General features: G+C 37.8%; 2 protein-coding genes and 1 non-coding gene across 3 annotated transcripts; 2 read left to right on the plus strand and 1 right to left on the minus strand.

Moving 5' to 3' along the window:
• Nucleotides 1–713: 713 nt before the first annotated feature.
• On the plus strand, nucleotides 714–5,771 carry LOC119724171 (profilin-1A-like). The gene is made up of 3 exons (XM_038195108.1): nucleotides 714–1,017; nucleotides 2,083–2,260; nucleotides 4,296–5,771. Exons 1-3 carry the CDS (start codon nucleotides 859–861, stop codon nucleotides 4,391–4,393), a joined length of 435 nt encoding a protein of 144 aa, XP_038051036.1. The 5' UTR covers nucleotides 714–858; the 3' UTR covers nucleotides 4,394–5,771.
• An 8,208-nt stretch (nucleotides 5,772–13,979) lies between these two features.
• LOC119724172 (general transcription factor IIF subunit 2-like) lies at nucleotides 13,980–18,789 on the minus strand. The gene is made up of 8 exons (XM_038195109.1): nucleotides 18,602–18,789; nucleotides 17,726–17,799; nucleotides 16,839–16,996; nucleotides 16,298–16,330; nucleotides 15,707–15,785; nucleotides 15,268–15,364; nucleotides 14,385–14,528; nucleotides 13,980–14,148 (listed from the first exon to the last, which is right to left on the minus strand). The coding sequence occupies exons 1-8, from the start codon at nucleotides 18,659–18,661 to the stop codon at nucleotides 14,020–14,022; spliced, it is 774 nt and encodes a 257-aa protein (XP_038051037.1). The 5' UTR covers nucleotides 18,662–18,789; the 3' UTR covers nucleotides 13,980–14,019.
• Nucleotides 15,466–15,538, plus strand: Trnaa-ggc. Its single transcript has one exon. It is a non-coding gene; the product is annotated as a tRNA-Ala (tRNA).
• Nucleotides 18,790–18,930: the final 141 nt, after the last annotated feature.

The raw sequence follows: 18,930 nt of genomic DNA on the forward strand, positions 1-18,930 counted from the left end.
ATTAGTTATTCGGTTTATTAATTCACGAATTGGTGCGTGCAGGCGTTGAGACACACATGCACGCACAGTTGCTGTTATTCGTCAGTGCTTGACATCGGACGCTATTCAAAACATGACTGCAACGTTTGAATTGAAATCGAGATCCTAGAATGTTGTTTTTCTCGGAATATACAGCATTCACTGAGCTAAAACTTCATCAGGTTTGTTAAGCACCCTTCTTTAGATTTTGGCCACTTTTGTTGCTTCAAACGAACAAAAATTCACAAGTGACACAATGATGTACTCTACCTTTAAATTGTTTGAGCAAAATAGTTTGACTAGGATCAAAATTTTACCTCAGTTTTTTTTTAAGTATCCACCTTCTATATTTAACCTCGCCCCCTATCCTACATTTATGTAAATTACCCCCTTCCCACAACCACAACTGACTCCACCCCCAATTGTCCATTATAGGCCATTTTTCCTCCCAGATGTGTCAAAACATTTTTGTAACAAAATGAACGTTTTTTTCCCATTTATTATTTTTTAAAAAGCTGAATAGAGATTACAAACATATGCTTTCCAGAATTTTCTCTCTCAAAAAAGAGGGAAAATGTCCTGCCGGCAGGGGGCGTTCCAAAAGTCGTCTGCAGGCGCGATTTTGATACATCTCGTCACATTATTACAGTTCGAAACCAGACGATGTTAGCTTTCTTTACATGCTACCGCGGCCGATACCAGACATGTACCGCGCCATTCGTAAAAATTCAATTTTGCATGCGGTCAAAAATTGCCGGCCAGAAAAAGGGTTTGGCGGTCGAGTTGATTGGACTACTGTCATTTTTTTGCAGGAATATTTGAATTGAAAAGGGGAGAACAATGTCTTGGGATGCATACAAGGATTCCCTGGATAGCTACTACGTGGCAGAAATCCAGAAGCGTGGCGAGAAGGGACCGAGTCAACTCACGCACGCCGGGATTTTTGGACTAGCCGACGGCAACCCGTGGATGTCAACCAACAAGAAGTGGTCGATAGCGGTAAGTCCACTGCATCTTATTCGTGAAAAGAATTTTTTTGGCGGTAAAAAAGTTTTGAGTGGTGCGCAAGTGGTCATGGTGGTTTAGCCTAAACTTGAGTAGTTGTAGGCCTAAAATCAATTTTGTGAGGAGCGCTAAACAATTTGATTAACTTTTAAACAATTTTTGACTGGTTAATAATAATGGTTTTGCAGATTTCGTGATTTTTTTTGGGGGGGGGCGGGGCTTAGGGGGTTTGAATAATGTGAACAATTCATTTTGGAAAGAATGTTGCAACCTTACGCTATATCAATGGTTGGTAGGCCTACAAAGTCTATGGAGAGTCAAGACAATTTTTGTAAGTTTTCCTACCAAAATTGGAAATATTTCTCAGTCCCAGATTCATCAAGCCTTTTCATCATTTTTGAGAAAAAAGCAGCATCAGGTTGCAACATTCTTTCCTTAATTTTTGAATAATTAATTTTAAAACAAATTTTTTGACTGGTTTTGCAGGTTTCGTAATTTTTTTTGGGGGGTGGGGCTGAGGCAGTGAGGGGGTTTGAATATTAAATTGTTTGTAGCAGTAAAGTAAAGAAATGTGGAAGGAATATTGCTTCCTGACGCCATTTTTTTATCACATACGCCTTGCAAAAATGTTGAACAGATATGAAACTGGAACTGAGAAACATTTGCAATTTTGATAAAAAAATAAAATAAATGTGTTGTACTAGGCTAGGCCTATTGTTAAGGAAATACAATAATGTAGGCCCCTAGTTTGAAAATGTTCTTGACTCTCCATATACTTTGTACACAATAGCTGAAGTGGCACAAACAAAATGACAAGATGTATACATACCGATAGCAAATCTGTGATTAAAAACAAGGAAAAAGGAGGCGGGTGGGTAAGAGCAATCGGACAGAGATGAGAAACTAGTTTATTTTTGCACTTGGCCAACTAAGCAAAGGTTTAATACTGTCAGACATTTTTATCAAAGGTGTTATAGGAAGATACACACGTTGGTTTTATATTTGTGGTATTGTGTAAAATCATCACCATTTAATGAGAGTCTTTTACCTTTTTTTCAGGCCAGTGCTGGTGAGATTAAAACAATTGTATCAGCCTTCACGCAAGCACAGAATCCCCTAGGCGCCACCGGCATCAAGTTAGGACCAATGAAATTCATGTACCTGCGGAACGACGACACGACGGTGTACGGCAAGAAGAAGGGAATAGGGTCTCTATGCATTTACAAGTCTAAAACAGGTGAGGTCATAGCTCAGGAGTTCATTAACTGTAAGCTTCCTAAATCCTCTTCGCAAAATGGAGGATTTTGCAGGATTGAGGCTATATATGGCAAAAATGTGTGGCTGATTTTGGAGGATGCACTGTGTCAAGGTCGTGGGCCGGACCTTGCTTTGTTTATGCTCAGCTGTACGTAAATTTAGGCCTAGATTGTACTAGAAATCCTCCGCGCTGCTCCAGGATGTCACTGGCTGTGCATCATTATATTGACAGTGATTGCCGGAGGATTTTGCAGGATTGAGGCAGTGGTCACCCCTCCAAGGACCACATTCAAGAAATAACGGATGATTTTGGAGCATTGCGGCTGTATGCGATTTTTACATGGAGGTAGATGGAGGATTTTACTCTAAAGTAACAAAAAATGTCAAGTGTGAAATAGTAAGTAACTTTCGAGCTGAAGTACAAGAAAAAGTATGAAGTTCTAATAGACGTACAAGAAACCATTGAGAAATTAAAAAGTAGGCCTACATGATTAACTGTCTTAAATAAATGAAAACATAATTTATTTATAGGTCATTCTATACATTTTCCCCCACTTTTTTTCCTGTCCCTGTTACATCTGACATTTAAAAATTATTGATGCATTCCTTAACCCTAACCAGACTCAACCCACCAAAGCCCAACAGCAGGTTTTGTTGAAATCTGTTAGGATAGGTACAGTACCCCTAAACTGGTTTTTCACATTGGGTTTGGCATACCTCCAGAAACTAAGTCCAACAGTGTGTGTGTACGATTTCCCATGTGGGTGTTGGAATTTGCCAGGATGGGTATGGTTCCTAGTAAATTATGCTAGGGAGTTAGGGTTAATGCAGTCGCCCTCCAAGAGTGAATTCAAATAGCGAACAACCGTACCTGTTCAACAAATAAAATTGCTAAAGTCATTCTTAATTAATGATACTTACATGGCAAATTACAAAGTACCAAGGTAACAGGGACAGATTATGTCACACTTTGGACCCTTAATGCATAGAATGACCCTTTACACATGTAGCAGGACAATTACATTTGGTTAAATTGATCATTTTATTGATATTGACGCCCTTATTTCAGTGCTGTAGCTGAAGTGGTCCAAGTACACATGTACACCAATTAAATAATAAAAATAACATTCAAGTTCAATACCATGTACATTGTATGTGTGTCTTGCACATGCAGTCTCAATATGTAGTGTAGTGTGTCTAGTAGCTGTCTAATGTACAGCGATATGTCAATGTGAATTTCCTCTACACTAGATACGCGGATCTCGTTAATGTCATTTAACCTACTTAGCAACTGGACACCGTGCTGGCTCGAGCCCGCAGGGTAGCCCTGGACTAGCCTGGCTATCATACCGGGCCAAAATATGCGGAGTGCACATAGCCCAGTCCCACTGTACACAGACTTGTCATAATATTGGCTCGAGGGTTGGACTGTTTGTCAGACAGTTGCCAGGAGTTCACAGCTGAATTACATCGTGGACTGCACAATAAAAAACATATTTTTGTCCATGCTTGCTAGTTTGGCGTTTGTAAAATGGCCCAGTTCGTACATCCCAGTTCGAATGTAACATCCATTAGGCCTATACATGCAGTTCTACTTTGAGAGGAGTTTTTCGTTTTCTTAATAGCTTTTCTGCCCCTTCTTTGTGTAGCTGTCACCTTAAGTAGCCTTTAAAGACAATGTGACTTTACAGAGGACTTTTTGTTTTTATTACACTGTACCTCAACCTAATTTAATGGAAGAGTTCAAAGGGTCGAATGTAAACCTACAAAAAGCAGTATGTGAGTTTTGGGAAAGCAATTGCAGTAAAGTATCCTGCCTACGGACAATGATTGAGTTCAAACCCCAAACTGAAAGTCCTTAGACAATCAACTCAAGGTCATGTACACGTTAGTTACTGGTAATTGATTAAAAAAAAAACCCGTTTCCTCTTGACTTGAACTGATTTTTATCATTGGTATCATTGATTCATTAATTGATTGGGCTTTTCTCGTCTCTTTCGTCTTCGGCCGTCCAGCCCTTCTGATCGTCATCGCGAGCGAGGCTGCCCAAGCCGGCGACGTGAACAGCGCCACCATGAAGCTGGGCGAGTACCTGACGAAAAGCGGCATGTGATGAGTGCCCTCTAGGGGGCGCCCTTCGTGTTGTCGGTTCTTCCTTTGTTGGCACAAGTCCTATTTATCTCACCCAAATTTTTTATCTTAGTTTATAAACAAGCGCCTAAAAGTGTTCACAGAAATGTGTTTGAAATGATTTAAAAGAATACTAATTTTCACAGAAATCTATTTGTAATCAGTTATGTACATTTTATAGTCTAGAAATTGTTGAAAGTATTATTTAATTTAATGCATGTATGTATAATGTACATTATATATGTTCAACATACATACTTATGTACATGTGTTGATTATTTTGTGTTATGCATGTTATGCACACAAATACCAAACGAGGCTTGAACGATTTTTTTAAGTATTTTATCCAGACTGTTTGTGTTGTTGCAATTGTTGTTGCATTATTTGATATGCGGTAAAACCAGGCCATAATCGAAACTGATTGACATGCCAGATTTGGAATCCGGAACGATTCAACACATGTACGTCTCGATTCACTCTGCACAAAGCGTTTTGGCTCATTCGGTGGTATTATCAGGATAATTTACCCGGTCTTCCCTTAATTCCGCCCAAAATCCAAGCATTACCAACCGTTGATGGAATGAGGTATTCACAGCCCATCAAATATTGCTTTACATGGGCTCATTGTCACAATAAAGTCGGTCGTTAAAACATCCATTATATTATTATTTGACTCATCTTCACAGATAGGGGCTCTACATGTTGAATACGGAATCCACCTTTTAATAGTATTGTTGAAAAAAAGGTCCAGAAGTTCTTAATCCCATTTATTTATGTCAGTTTTAAATTCGTTTTAACCACAGAGCCATTTTAAGCGTTTAACTTATGCAACAGTATCGGTATCCCATTTTAAAGCTGTGACATATTTTCCTGATAAAATTTGATATAAATTTTCTGGAAAATTGATGCGTTGGTTGCCTGAGCAAAGCAGGAATTGAAGGAAAAAAGGAATTGTTTTGTTCAAATTGAAATATATACATTTGGTAATACCAGTGACAAAAAAACAGGAAACCAAAATGCGATCCCAATAAGTCTTGCATTTAAATATGAGTTGCGTAGCAAACGTATGCATGCCAGAATTTGCTTCCAAGTGTTCACTCCAGCAGCTGTTTCTTGTTCCGTTTGTTTTTCCATCTTGAAAGGGAAAACGATTACTTTCTTATTAATCGCTCTGTAAGGAACCCAGATGTGCCCGTGTGTATTGGGGTGCACAATTCAGTTTGATGATGGCGATCAAGCATGCCTGATGTGCTTGTAGCAATTCCTCACATCAGGGACGAACGATAAAACAACAAATTAATGGTTATGGCTTTTGCAGAAACCTTGGGCAATTTTTGTCCCCCCCCCTCTAAAAAAAAAAATGAGAAAATAAGTATAATCATAAAATAAGACTGCCAAAATATCAGAAGTTGAAATTTTTCAGCAATTTTGGTTTCCTTTCAGAAATGTCCTTCCATGACCAAAACATTAGGCAGTTAGACCCTCTACAATTTAAGTATTGCAATTTTTGTATATTTCAGAATAATCCAATCAGTAAGCAGTTTGCAACAGTTTTATTCATTTTCATTTTTTTTTTTTTTTAAATAAGGTGCATGTTCATAACTCCATGTGCGTTTCCCCTACTGCCTTAGTTGATGGATGGGGGCATGTTCGGTGTCTAGCCTAAACAAAAAATTCCATGGGAAATTACCGGAACTTTCATATTTGGTCATAGAAAATTTGTGGAATTTGATTCCGGAAAGAAACGCACCAGGATTCCCGTGCACCGTGAACTTGACATATATCCTGCTGGCTTGCAGGCTTGAAGTATGCAACTACCCCCCCCCCCACTCCCCCCAAATTTTTTGAACAAAATTCAAAAAAATTAAAAATTGTGACCTGTTCTGTCAAAAGCAGACGCTTCTGGGCAGAGGTTGAAATTGAGATAGGGCCAAAAAAACGCTGTGGGGGTGATTTTTATCAATTTTCAAATGTTTGCATATTTGTAATCCTGAACATGTCTAAAATATATTATAAAAGTTTGAAACCCTAATTGAACTCTACATATTTTTGATGATTTTGATAAGGTATGTCAGTTAAAGAAATAACTGTTTTGTGACGTTCGTGGCCATTTTCTCTGTTTTATACTTTTCGACACAATGAACTTCAAAATAGCATACATGTAACTCTGCCCAGGAATGACCGGTTTCAAAAATTAAACCACCTATTAAAAGGAAAAAGAACATATGTTAACAATATGTAAAAATATCATTTTCGACCTTATGCCCAGAAAAGTCTGATTTTGACAGAACAGGTCACAATTGTCAAAGAAATTTGTTTAAAAATTTGAAAATACATAGTATATCATATTCGGTTTTGGGGTGTAAATTCTGTTATTGCTGCTCTCAAAAAAAAAAATTCAAGTTGCATTCTTGTATTCATGGTCTATAGGCCTGATTGACAGAATTTTATTTACACTTGTGTAAACAGAACATGTCGGCATTTCGTGGCTGACATTTTTAACATTGCTTCCTCTGAATCTTCTGTTGCTGCTACATGTACATGACTCAGTGTGCGTTATGGGCACATTTGTTTGAATTTGAAACGCAGATCTGTAATTAACGTGCCACCAACAAGAAAAACACATGATATGCTCGGGATTTGCACACACCAATTTGTCTAAAAAATGTATAGTTGTATACATGGAGGGTTTTTTTTTTCAAAGGTTGGCTGAATATTTGCGCACATCAGTTTGTTAAAAACATGTATACATGGATTTTCTTTTTTTGTAAAGGATGACTGAATATTTCAATCCCATATCCATTCTAATCATTTCCTTTTTGAAGAAATTCAGTTGTAGTTTGATTTTTTTGATTAAAGTGAAAAAAAAAAACCGTCCGATTTTAATTTGTGGAAATTGAATTTTATATGAAATGGTCAAATCAAATTCTGAAATGAATTTGAACAGTGTGCTGAATTTTATACAATTTGCATAATTTGCGATGTACATGTAACTGCAATTTTTTTACGATCTAGTTTTCTTAAACCGATTGATAAGTGTGGGCTTTCAAGAAGCAAGTTTTTATTTTGTACCATCAGTATTTCGTAGATAGCAGCTTATTTCAGTGGGCAGTAAAAAAAATATGCAGTATTTCTGTTGTTAGAGAATAGTTCAAGCCTCCTGTTGTGTAATTATTATTTATTTTACGTTAATGAAATTACAGGGATGTCAAAGGAAACTGCTTAAAAAAATGCATGCAAAATTAAAACTTTGCATTCGTGACAAACCACATTCGATTCAGTATTTAAACAAAAAGTCAGTTTTACGTTTTGTTTTGTTAGACTATGGGGTCCGTGCACAAGTACTTCAACGGCCAGAAAAGGAGAGTTGGGGAGACCTTGACTGGTTCACGGTCCATCCACTGTGTATTTGATTGATCCAAAGTTATTGGGGGCGGGGATTAGTCTGGGAGACCATTGCAAGTTAAATTCGCACGTATTCGCGCGCCGCCGCTCACGCGAAGATGCTGTGGCTAATACATTCTAGCTTTGGAACCTTCAGGAAGTCATGCGTACTTTGTGCGCGAATCGGTTTAGTACAGTACGCGCACACTGTGTGTTCCGTCCATGGGGCTCTCAAAAGTGGTAAAAATGCGCCCTCTTTTGTTGGCACACAGAGCCTATTAGACTATTGTTCAATTTAAATCAAGTCCATTTGGCCAAAACGCAGACGCATGTGTTGTACGTTTTAAAAAACTAATCAATTTTTACGCTTTAAAGGTATTATCTTTGTTGTACTGTTGTGCAGTTGATTTAATATTGTGATATTTCACAGAAATGCTGTAAATTTGGGTATTGTGCTATGCAAAAAAAATATGATCCTCCTGTTGTCTTGTTTAGATAAGAAACTTAAAATGTGCATCTGAAATCTTTAAAAACAATAGTTTTGATGTTGTATTCAAATTTTTGAAAAAGATAAATATAATTGAGTTACGTGTAGTTTGCTTAATTGATTGTTCAGTATTGTTGCCAAAAAAAATTGCTTTAAAAAAATGTGAATGGCTTACCAGAAGGCCGTTTATATATGACCAGGAAAAAATGTAGTAGTTTCTCTCCTGGTCACATTTGTCCTCATGGTGCCAGTATTTAAAAAAAAAATTATAGAAAGATTTTTATCAGTTTTAGAAATGTCTCATTGTCATGTGAAATTCATTGACTTGCAAATTTTTTTTTAACCGAGAAGTATTCTTGTTTATAAATGAAGTTAAAAGTGTTCATTGTTTACCTTTTTATTAACTTACATATTTTCAATTGAGCATATGTGCATTTTTGCTGCATAAAAGCCATTGATTTACGTTGAATTGTTGAGAAATGTTTAAAAGTGCAATCATCAAAATTTATAGTTGAAATATTTCAAAAAAATCCCATTGTTTGGGAAAATACAGTTGGCGATATAAGCTAAAGAGAGAAAGAATGAAATAAAATTTAATTTTTGTTATTCAAATGTAGGTTTTTGCAATCAAAAAAATTATAATCCAGTATTAGGGATTCACAATTTTCAATTTTGGATTTGCAGACTGTCATAACTAATTCAACAATCTGTAATAAGGATTACAAATCTAAAAAGCGAATTGCGAATCATTAATAAGAGATTAATTTTCTTTTCATTAGAACAAGTGGGCTTTTAATAGTTACCCCCAAAAAGAACATTTTCTAAGACATTTTCTAGTCGAAAGATGTACCTTCTTACATAAATGAAAGAACTTCACAGAAATGTCCATAGCAAATGCATCTACTGGTATATCGCACCATAATGTGCACTGCACGCACAATCTTAGGATGTGTCAAAGTGGGTCACCTGACTCGACCATCCATCATAATTGAAGACATTCTCGAAATGTTTCAGATTTCTTTTTCTGGAATACCTGAATTGGCCAATTCCTTTGGTGCAGTAGGATTTTTTACATAAATTACTTTTTTTTGTTAATTGTAATCCTTGCCATTTTTTTTTAGCAATGATATGTTAATTGTGCCATGCATGAAATGATGACATATTAAATGAATAAATTGAGAATTGCCAAAATTTATTGTTTAGAGAAATTATTTCTATTTGTGTCTTATTTTTCTCGCGTTGTGCTGGTGTGTATTTATTAAATATGTCCGGGACTTATTTCAAGTGTATTTGAAGTGATGTGTCTCACATTTTTACTTCAAAGTTTTAATTTTTATTAAGAGTTGTCATTGAGTCAATAGCAAGTCAAATCACTAGTCAATCACAAGTCAATCATTAGTTAAATCATCAGTCAATCACAAGTCCATCATTAGTCAAATCACCAGTTAACCACAAGTCCATCATAAGTCAAATCACTAGTCAACAAGTCAATCACAAGTCAAATCACTAGTAAACCACAATTCAAATCACTAGTCAATCAAAAGTCTAACCACAATTCAATCAACAAGTCAAATCACAAGTCAAAACACTAGTCAATCACAAGTCAAATCACAAGTCAATTATTAGTAAAATCACTAGACAACCACAAGTCAATCATGCGTCAAATCATGTCAATCATAAGTCCAATCACCAGTCAATCATTAGTCAAATCATTAGTCAATCACAAGTCTAACACAAGTCAATCCGAACTCAATCAAATCAAATCACAATTCAATCATTAGTCAAATCATTAGTCAATCACAAGTCAGATCATTAGTCAAATCACAAGTTAATCACAAGTCAAATTATGAGTCAATAACAATTCGATCACAAGTCAATCACAAGTCAAATCGCTAGTTAATTATGATTGAAAAAGTATAGAAATGATAAGACAATCACATCCATGTGACGTGTTAGCCCAAAAAGCATTTAATGTCACTCATGGAACATTACAAAACCCACAACAGCATCTTTAACGAGGCCCTTTGCATGTCGTCTCGCCCATAAAACCTCGAGCACAAATCCTTAAATCCTCAACACAAAAATGCCAAACCTCTGATACTTTAACCTAATTCTTAAACGCTTTAAAGAACAAGGAAAAAAAATCTTGACATTTTACTGGAATCTGAAATGTCCTAAGGCCATCTGGCTTGGAGAATTTTTTTTTTTTACACGGCCTGTTCACAATTCACACGGACACACATACATACAACTAACAAGCCTCAATAAAATAGCGGTATGTGTTTTGCACGCACTGTATAGACGGCGGTGCGACATGTATGAATAATCGGGGACAGATGCGTGTGAAATTGGGACGGAATAACTCGGGAGATAATTCGACGGGTTTCAAGTTACTTGTTCGGCCAAGGCATGAAAAACCCTGCAGTATTTAAATAGACTTGCCAGCTCGCCCGAAGAATGAAAATACCGCAATTGATTGAATGCTCTCAGACGTGTTATAATGCTTAAAGTGAATAGGATGTGGCATTTGTATGTCATGTTATTGATGTTCAGATGAATTCTTTTGAGGTAGTTTCGCTTTTCTTTACAATGTATAATTGTGTCTGGGAAAATGTACTTTTCAAAATGACATTTTTTTTATACAATGGAAATTAACGAAATGAAGTTGATCGTTTGTGGTTTTGAGTTTTTGACTAATTCTTTTGGTTGGTTGGTTGCTTTGTTATTTGGCGGAATCACAAAGTAATTGACATATTTTCACTGATTATTGATCAACTGATTCATGATATCTTCATCCATTTATTGATAGAATTGACAATGAGTTACTAATGCGACTTATTTCTTTTTCTTTTATTGGCACCTAGGCTATGCTTTGATTGTAGGTGATTGATAAGCCAGCTGTGCCCACCACATGTCTGCTTTTGTCTGTTGACTGAATTTGACTAGTAACATTGCTTGCTTGAAATATGATCCGACTGTTGGTGACTAGCCTGTGTAAAGGCATGGCAGGGGAAGAGGATTGATTTTTGACTGTCTGTGACTGTTCAGACAGCAGGAGGGTTAAAAAAATTAGCTTATTCCCAAAGCAGATGTATACTGAAAGGCATATAGATCATCTGCATTTCATGCATTCTGTTCATTTCAAATTATAAAACCACTCCAAATCCAAAGACGAATGTTCAAAACCTAACCTGCTGTAGTCTCAGCTCAGTGGATAGCTCAGTGGATATTACAGTAACGTTTTGAGAAAACAGTGAAAAACCATGCACAAACTTTTGATCAGGAAACATGATTTCGTCCATAGCACATATTTCCAAAGAGCAGTTGACTGACCATTAGAAATCACCTACATTCTTGATGTCTTCTAAATGACAGCAAGCCAGACGGAAGAATTTCACAGGGTGTTTAGTATCAGTACGATCTTTAATCCAAGTAAGATTTTTGATAATAATTCAGTTTGGTTTACTGTTGGGATAAATGCAAATGATCCTATATGCCTTCAATTTGAGAAGGAAAAAGGAAGAATATTATGACCACAGGCTCCGAGACAAACGACAGCTACCAGTAAATCTATCCCTGATTATCTGTGAAGCGCTCAAGAGCTCTGTGAAAATGAACCCTCGGTAAATTTGAACTCGAAAGCAGAAGAGATATCCAACCGTGTTATCAGCGATCTTGGCTGAGAATTTATGGCGGCCCAGTGGTTGGTGTTAATGGCTCATAGCTACCCCCCCCCCTCCCCCCGAACTGCGATTGCAGCTCAATCCAACAAAATGAGTCTTAAATCACCAGAACCAGTTTCGAGTTCACAAACCCTTTAAGAAATCTTTCACAATCGATATTAATAGAAATTGTCGATATTTTGCAGCTTAGTTTGTCTCATTATTTTGTCAGGATGTCGAATCGAGTGATATACCAAAATGAGGAACTCGGTTTACCCTTTCTTAATGCATGGAAAAACAAGTGAAAAATGTTCATTAAGACTCATTTTGCGGGAGCGGGTTGCTGGTGTAAATCCCAATCACTCAACACGCTAACTCCTGATTAGAATTTCTGCTGTGGGTGTTTGTAGCCGATGAGTTTTATCTGCAGCAGATCTGCTGGCAGTAGGGCAAGTCAATCGAAAGGTTGAAATTTGTATGGTCACACCATTTTCAAGAGTATATGTATACCACTTCAAAGGCTGTTTGTATTGGACGCCCCCCCCTCCCTTTTGCACTTTACCCCGCCCAAAATTTACCCCCCCTCCCAAAAAATTCCCTCCCAAAGAAAAAAAAAGAAAAAAAAACAAACAATAAAAATCGTTAAAACCAATCAATTTCTATGTAATTTTCATTTTTGTCTTGTTTTTAAATGTACGCATTTGTACTTCTGTCAATGAAAATATGAAAATAAGCCTCTGGGTTTTCGGGGTTTTTTTGCATGTACAATACTGTACACAGAAATTTTATTTTACAGGTTATCTTCGACTTTTAAATATACAACAGTATAAAAATCTACGCTCAGATTTTGAAATTTTTTTTGTTATAAATCAATAATCTTGTGTCATGTTGCAACTAGTCAAGGGCCAATTTCTATCGACCAATGTGCCCTGTGTCGTCATGGCGACAGGCAACCGCTGAGCACCCCAAACATTTAAGCGCCTTTGGGATGTTTTTTTGGCCTGTGTTAAACAATTTATGTCAACACTTTTAAAACATCCAAATTTCAAGAGATATACATGTACAGCAGAGGAGAACTGTTTGTTCGTAGAAAGTTGGCATCACGCCGCATCACACAGGTTTGTTTATGGTGTAAATCGAGGATTTTCTATTGTTCCTCTTCCCTTTTCCTTTGTTTATACTCCAACTTTTTTGCAACAGCTCTCATTTATTTTGTACACGTTTTCTAATCGAGGTCGTCCTCCATTTGGTTCCTGTCCTCAATTCATCGATGATGTTGCATGTGTGTGTCCTCGATTTACACCATAAACACGCACACCCAGTTTTGTAAGCAAATTTCAGACGGTCTACAATTTGGTGCCGACATCCAGGAACTTCTGAAATCCCCTTATCTGGTTCCCAGACTCATTTACTTAAAACTGAATGGTTCTGGAATCTGGAGTGCTGAATGGTAACACACAGTAACCAGTGAAAAGGCATGTGCCAATGAAAAAGATGTTTTTACCGGCTAAGTTTATGCCGTGCCGCCCTATTCTATACATGTACATAAGCTTCCATCAAATGTGTAAGCTTGGCTCACAGATAGGAAGTAATATACAGCACTATTTATGTACCACTTGTGCACTGCGGTAACATTATGGGTTTCGTGCGCAAGTACCCCCTCAACGGTAAGAAAGGGAGAGTTGGGCGAGACCACTGGGAGAGAGAGTCGAACACATCGCAAACGACGCTCGATGCTCACGTGAAGATGCTATTGCTTCGTGCACATTCATAATGAAATAAGCCATGCGTACTTCGCGCAAAATGCGCACAGATCAGTACGCAAAAACAGTAGCAAAAACGCCCTCTCTTGTTTGCGCGGAGCCCACAATAACAGGTCAATTCTAGATAATTTCAGTCTTTTAAAAATGTAGCATTCTTTAGGAATCACTGCCACTAAATCAGCAAGTTTGGAATGCCGTTGACGTATTTCCTCGCAAAATCCTCCGGAGGCCCACAAAATACCTCAACTTGTTGAAGTTTTAAACGGAGCTCTGCAAGTCACGATTGTTCGTAGGCAAGCAAGGCACCAGACTACTACGTAGTGCTTTCTTTATCTTCAGCCTCGGTGTAGTGCCTGTACTCCGGCTTGAGCTCCCACATTTGTTTGTGTGGTGCCCGCATGTTGTAGATGCCGATCTCTTTTAGGATCTCCTTCAGATAGGGCTGGAAAAAAAAATACAAAAAAAAATTGATAAAATATAAAAAACCTGACCAGAATGGATTTTATAATTTACGCAAATGATGTAAAACCTGTATAAGGTTTTTAAACCATTCCCACATAGATAAAGACAAAAACATCATGAATGCAAGATATGTGAAGTTGATGCAAGGAGAACACTCAGATCTAGCGGACAATTCCACGAAAATGTCAGCCCTGAAAAGGAGTTTGTCCAACTTACCGTTGGCTGTTGCGTGAGTCGCACGAGGTCTTTGAAGGCGTAGTACTGATGCTTCTCAAAGGCGTTAAAGAGAATGTCCTGAACTTTGTGCTTATCCATTCTGGCTTTTTTGCCTTCTTCTTTCTTCCGTCTGTCGTATTCAACCTTTTTTAATCGAGACAAGAAAAAAATTAGGTCAAGGGAACACATGGAGCGATTATGCTATAAAAAAATTGTGAAAATGGCAGCGCCCTGTATGTCATTCCAACAAGTGTTATCGTTTGGATAACTTTTAAAATCCTCCAAAATTTTTTTGACTAGAAGCGAAATATTGCCTGTAATATATGAACTTACTGCGGATGTAAAATAACAGAAAATTTCAGCCCCGACGACATCACTGCGTTTATTGTGTGTGTCGGCCATTTTTGAAAACTTACCAGTATCGTATTTGAGGTAGTTGTAGTGGATCATAAGTATACCACAAGAAAATCATAAGTAAATTCATAGGTAAATTCATAAGGAACAGGGAATTTCAATAGCTTGTGAGTTGAGTGATTATTGACTTGTGATGGACTTGTGATGGACTTGTGATGGACTTGTGATGGACTTGTGATGGTCTTGTGATTGACTTGTGATGGTCTTGTGATGGTCTTGTGGACTTGTGATGGACTTGTGATGGTCTTGTGATTGACTTGTGATGGACTTGTGACGGACTTGTGACGGACTTGTGATGGACTTGTGATGGACTTGTGATGGACTTGTGATGGACTTGTGATGGACTTGTGATGGACTTGTGATTGACTTGTGATGCACTTGTGATGGTCTTGTGATGAACTTGTGATCCATCACAAGAACCTGGTTCGGATTAATTAAGATGCCACAAAGCAGCAATAACTGCACTCACGTTGTGGGTGTGGTTCATGATGGGCTTAAAAGACTGCACCACTTTGTCTTCCAACTTGGTCATTCTGGTTGGCTTCTGGGCGTTCTCGATGTGTTTCCTGCTCAAAGAACATGAAATATGCAAAATTCATGAGATTTCTGATTACCAGAAGTCATCATTATGAAGTTATACTGAACAAATGAGGATTCGCCATCAAATGGCTGGATAGCTCAGTTGGTAGAGCACCAGAATGGCAATCCGGAGGTCGCAGGTTCAAACCCCGCTCCAGTCAATTTCTTTGTTCAAATTTTGAAGGGGAAAAAAAAAATTAAAAGAAAACAATTACTTGCAAAAAATTTATTGTTTGTTCTTTGGTGTTTTTTTGTCTAAGAGTAAGCAAATGATACATCAAAAAGGAATTCTCGTTCATGTTTATTCACGTTCATGTTTATTCACGAACCTCTTCATCTCCATGTAGCGATCATCGACCAGTGGCCTGCACTCTAGTCTGGATGCCACTTTGCCTTCGATTGCCAAATCTGGGAAAAAGACAAACGGACCAACAATTGAAACTGAAAATAAAACACGGGTACCCAGGTACCTGTTCAAAAACCTAACCCCAAAATTCAAAACTCGGAAATTGCTGTTTCATGAAGGTCTGCACCGATAATACTACTACATTGGTGCGTCAATACAGCAAGATACATTGTACAAGTGTGTACAGTGAGCTTTATAGCTGTAAACTGCAACTTTTGTGAGCGTCATAAACGTGGAAATGTTTTTGTTTTCCCATGTCTGGCTTTCATTTTGAAAATTCCCCACAAATGACATTGAAAGCCTTTCTTTTTTCATTGTCTGAGAAGATACTATGCTATTTGTAAAGTTGGTTACGGAAACCCGATCCCATAATCTGCACAGCCCTACTTAACTGTCTATGAAAACTAGAAAATTCAGTGCCCAACATTACAGTTAGTATCAGAAGAAAAAGAAATTATATAAAAAACACTTCCTTTCAGTTTGAAAAATTTGGGTTATTCAACAAGACATTTACCTGCTTTTGAAGCTTCTCCTTGTTCTGACGTTTCTATAAAGTGGGAAAAAATATGTGATTTTCAATAACTCGTAAATATAACCAGCCTCACGCTTGACACAAATCAAATTTTATGCTGAGGGTGCCAAAGAGTTGTGAAGTAAATTCTGGAAAAAATTTGAGACTTTTAAAAAAAAAATTTTCTCGTAAATGACAGTTTTGTTTTTCAAGTCATTATCACGCCATACAACAGTCAATGCTTTGCTGAATCAGTCCTGTTGTGAAGTCAAACTTTTGAAGTCCTTTTTCTTTGGAATATTCTTTGGAATAATTCGATTGGTGCAACTCTGAAATAACAGACTGAAATGGATGTTACCTTTTTAGGGGAAGCTTTTTTTGGGGGGGGGGGGGGGGAAACGATGCCTTGGGGGGGGGGGGGGGATCACGTCTTGTACAACTTCACAGTGCCTGTGCTCCACAATAAAGAATCTTTGAAATGACACAACTCTATTATTGGATTCTGCAGGATTTTTGATGGGCTGTGGGGAGGGGGATGTCTCACCATGTTCAACCTCTTCCGAAAACACCATCAGAGTTCTGTCCGAGGCGCTGAGAACTTGGAACTTATTCTCCGTGGGCATGCCAGTATCGTCCTCTTTCAGCTTCATACTGGCCAGGTCTCGCTTCATGGAGAAGTGGATATCGGGCTTGCCGAATCGCCTGCGAACAGAAACGCAGCTGGACCCAATTAGGAATCATTGGACCAATTAGGAATCCTTGAAACCCTGGACCAACTAGGAATCTTTTGAATCTTTGGACCAATCAAAAATCCTCAAGACCGTGAAAGAAGGCACATATGCCAGGACAGAAAAGCAGCTGAACCCAATTAGGAATCGTTGGACCAATTAGGAATCCTTGAATCCCTTGACCAACTAGGAATCTTTTGAATCTTTGGACCAATCGAAAATCCTCAAGACCACGAAAGAACGCACATAAGCCAGGATTTCCTTCAGTTAAGAAACATTTGGACTAGAATTGGCCGAGTGATTCTGTGTATAAGACAATTTGATTTTTCACTCACGCATGTGCAAACTCGCATGAAAAATGTTTTTTTTTTAATAAAACATGTCACGCAATCCTAGTCCAATGCTACATAGCAAGCTTCAGGCATGCAACTTGGAAGTTACAAAAAAAAGAGGCCATTCAAATCTTTCCAAGACTTTGTACAGTGTTTTTCTATTTTCAATGGCACACATGGGAAGTAAAAAAAAGAGGAAATCAGCTGATCCGAGAAAAAGTTGCATGCCTGAAGCTTGGTTTGTTTTGAGTCACACATTTCTGGCCAACAATGTTTTGCTCACACGAGATGTTGAATTGGCTTATAGCTACTTAACCCAATAATTGTAGGTCAATTTTTTTACTGGAAGTCCTTACACCACAGCTACTTACTGTCCCACTTTGATCTTGCCAATTTCTCCTGAATCGTCTGCCTTTTCCCATCGTTCTGAAATGTATTTCGGGACCTGCATTTGTGGGTAAACATCAAAAAGAAAATAATCGCAGCCCGTCAAAAAGTTTTATTAAATTGATTCCAAAATTGTACTTACAGTCAGTCATGATAATTGAGCAGAAAGTCCGATAGGGACGCCACTCGCCAAACGCATCAATTTTCATCTCACCTTGTGATTTCATTGAAGACAAATCCTTAGGCTAAGGCAAAACTAAAAACATCTCAGGAAAATGTATTTTTAGAGCTCTTTTGGGTGCAAACATTGTTCAGACAGCCGATCTGTAAGGCAGCCATACTGAGTCTGGGAGTCTGCAGTGCGCATGACCACGCACTAGCCGAAAACACTGCGATACCTCATCATGAACATTTAATGTCTCATGAATATTTAATTTATTTCATATTCATTAGTCTTACTTCAATAAATACATTAAATACATCAAATAGACCCTCAATGCCACCAACATGACCAAGTGCTCGTGGTCGAGCGGGTAAGGCTGGTGTGTTTAACTTTAATTATGACAGTTTCTCCACTCCCAGGCTTGATCCCATGGATGTCCACGAAGTAAGATGATTAATCTTACGAGGAATAACAAGGATTAATAACGAGGAATGTAGAACTGCAGCAGGGTGAAAGTTGAAGAGGGAAAGAATGAGTGAGGGCGCTCTTTCATTATTAGTCAATTGACATGATTGATATTTTGTAGGCCCTATCTGCCTATTGACTATTGTAATTTGTATTGTGCAAGCGTATTAAAACGCGTCGGGATGTTCATCAAAAAATTCTCAATACAAAAATAATACAATTACAAGACTACCTTCACTAGCCAAAGGCCATTATTACAGCCACTTATGTCGATCGTAGCTTTGTCGCTCATATCGATGAAATCAGACTTCCTCAAACCATCAACAAATCAATAAAACAGTTTTTTCCTTGGACTTCAGATCGTTTTCATCAAATTCGGTACGACTTCACTGTACAGTCTGACACTCTAAACATTTATCATTAGTAAAATACAAGGTCTGAAAAGGGTTCTAGACTTCCAGAAAATTGTGGAGATCTGAAACAGCGCCACCATTTGTCGACAAAAGTTTTCGGTTGCATTTACGGTGACGTTAAAGGGCGCCACCATGAACTCTTGACAGC

This window comes from Patiria miniata, unplaced genomic scaffold (assembly GCF_015706575.1).
Source record: "Patiria miniata isolate m_02_andy unplaced genomic scaffold, ASM1570657v1 HiC_scaffold_18, whole genome shotgun sequence".
In the NCBI taxonomy this organism is placed as follows: Eukaryota; Metazoa; Echinodermata; class Asteroidea; order Valvatida; family Asterinidae; genus Patiria; species Patiria miniata.

Excerpts from the sequence above, each read along its gene's own strand:
- LOC119724171 (XM_038195108.1), top strand. The coding sequence starts at position 859 with ATGTCTTGGGATGCATACAAGGATTCCCTGGATAGCTACTACGTGGCA. Across the intron at positions 1,018-2,082 it reads ACAAGAAGTGGTCGATAGCG|GCCAGTGCTGGTGAGATTAA; the intron begins GTAAGTCCACTG and ends CCTTTTTTTCAG. Across the intron at positions 2,261-4,295 it reads CATTTACAAGTCTAAAACAG|CCCTTCTGATCGTCATCGCG; the intron begins GTGAGGTCATAG and ends TCGGCCGTCCAG.
- LOC119724172 (XM_038195109.1), bottom strand. The coding sequence starts at position 18,661 with ATGAGCGACAAAGCTACGATCGACATAAGTGGCTGTAATAATGGCCTT. Across the intron at positions 17,800-18,601 it reads ATGGCCTTTGGCTAGTGAAG|GTCCCGAAATACATTTCAGA; the intron begins GTAGTCTTGTAA and ends CCACAAATGCAG. Across the intron at positions 16,997-17,725 it reads GGCAAGATCAAAGTGGGACA|GCGATTCGGCAAGCCCGATA; the intron begins GTAAGTAGCTGT and ends TTCTGTTCGCAG.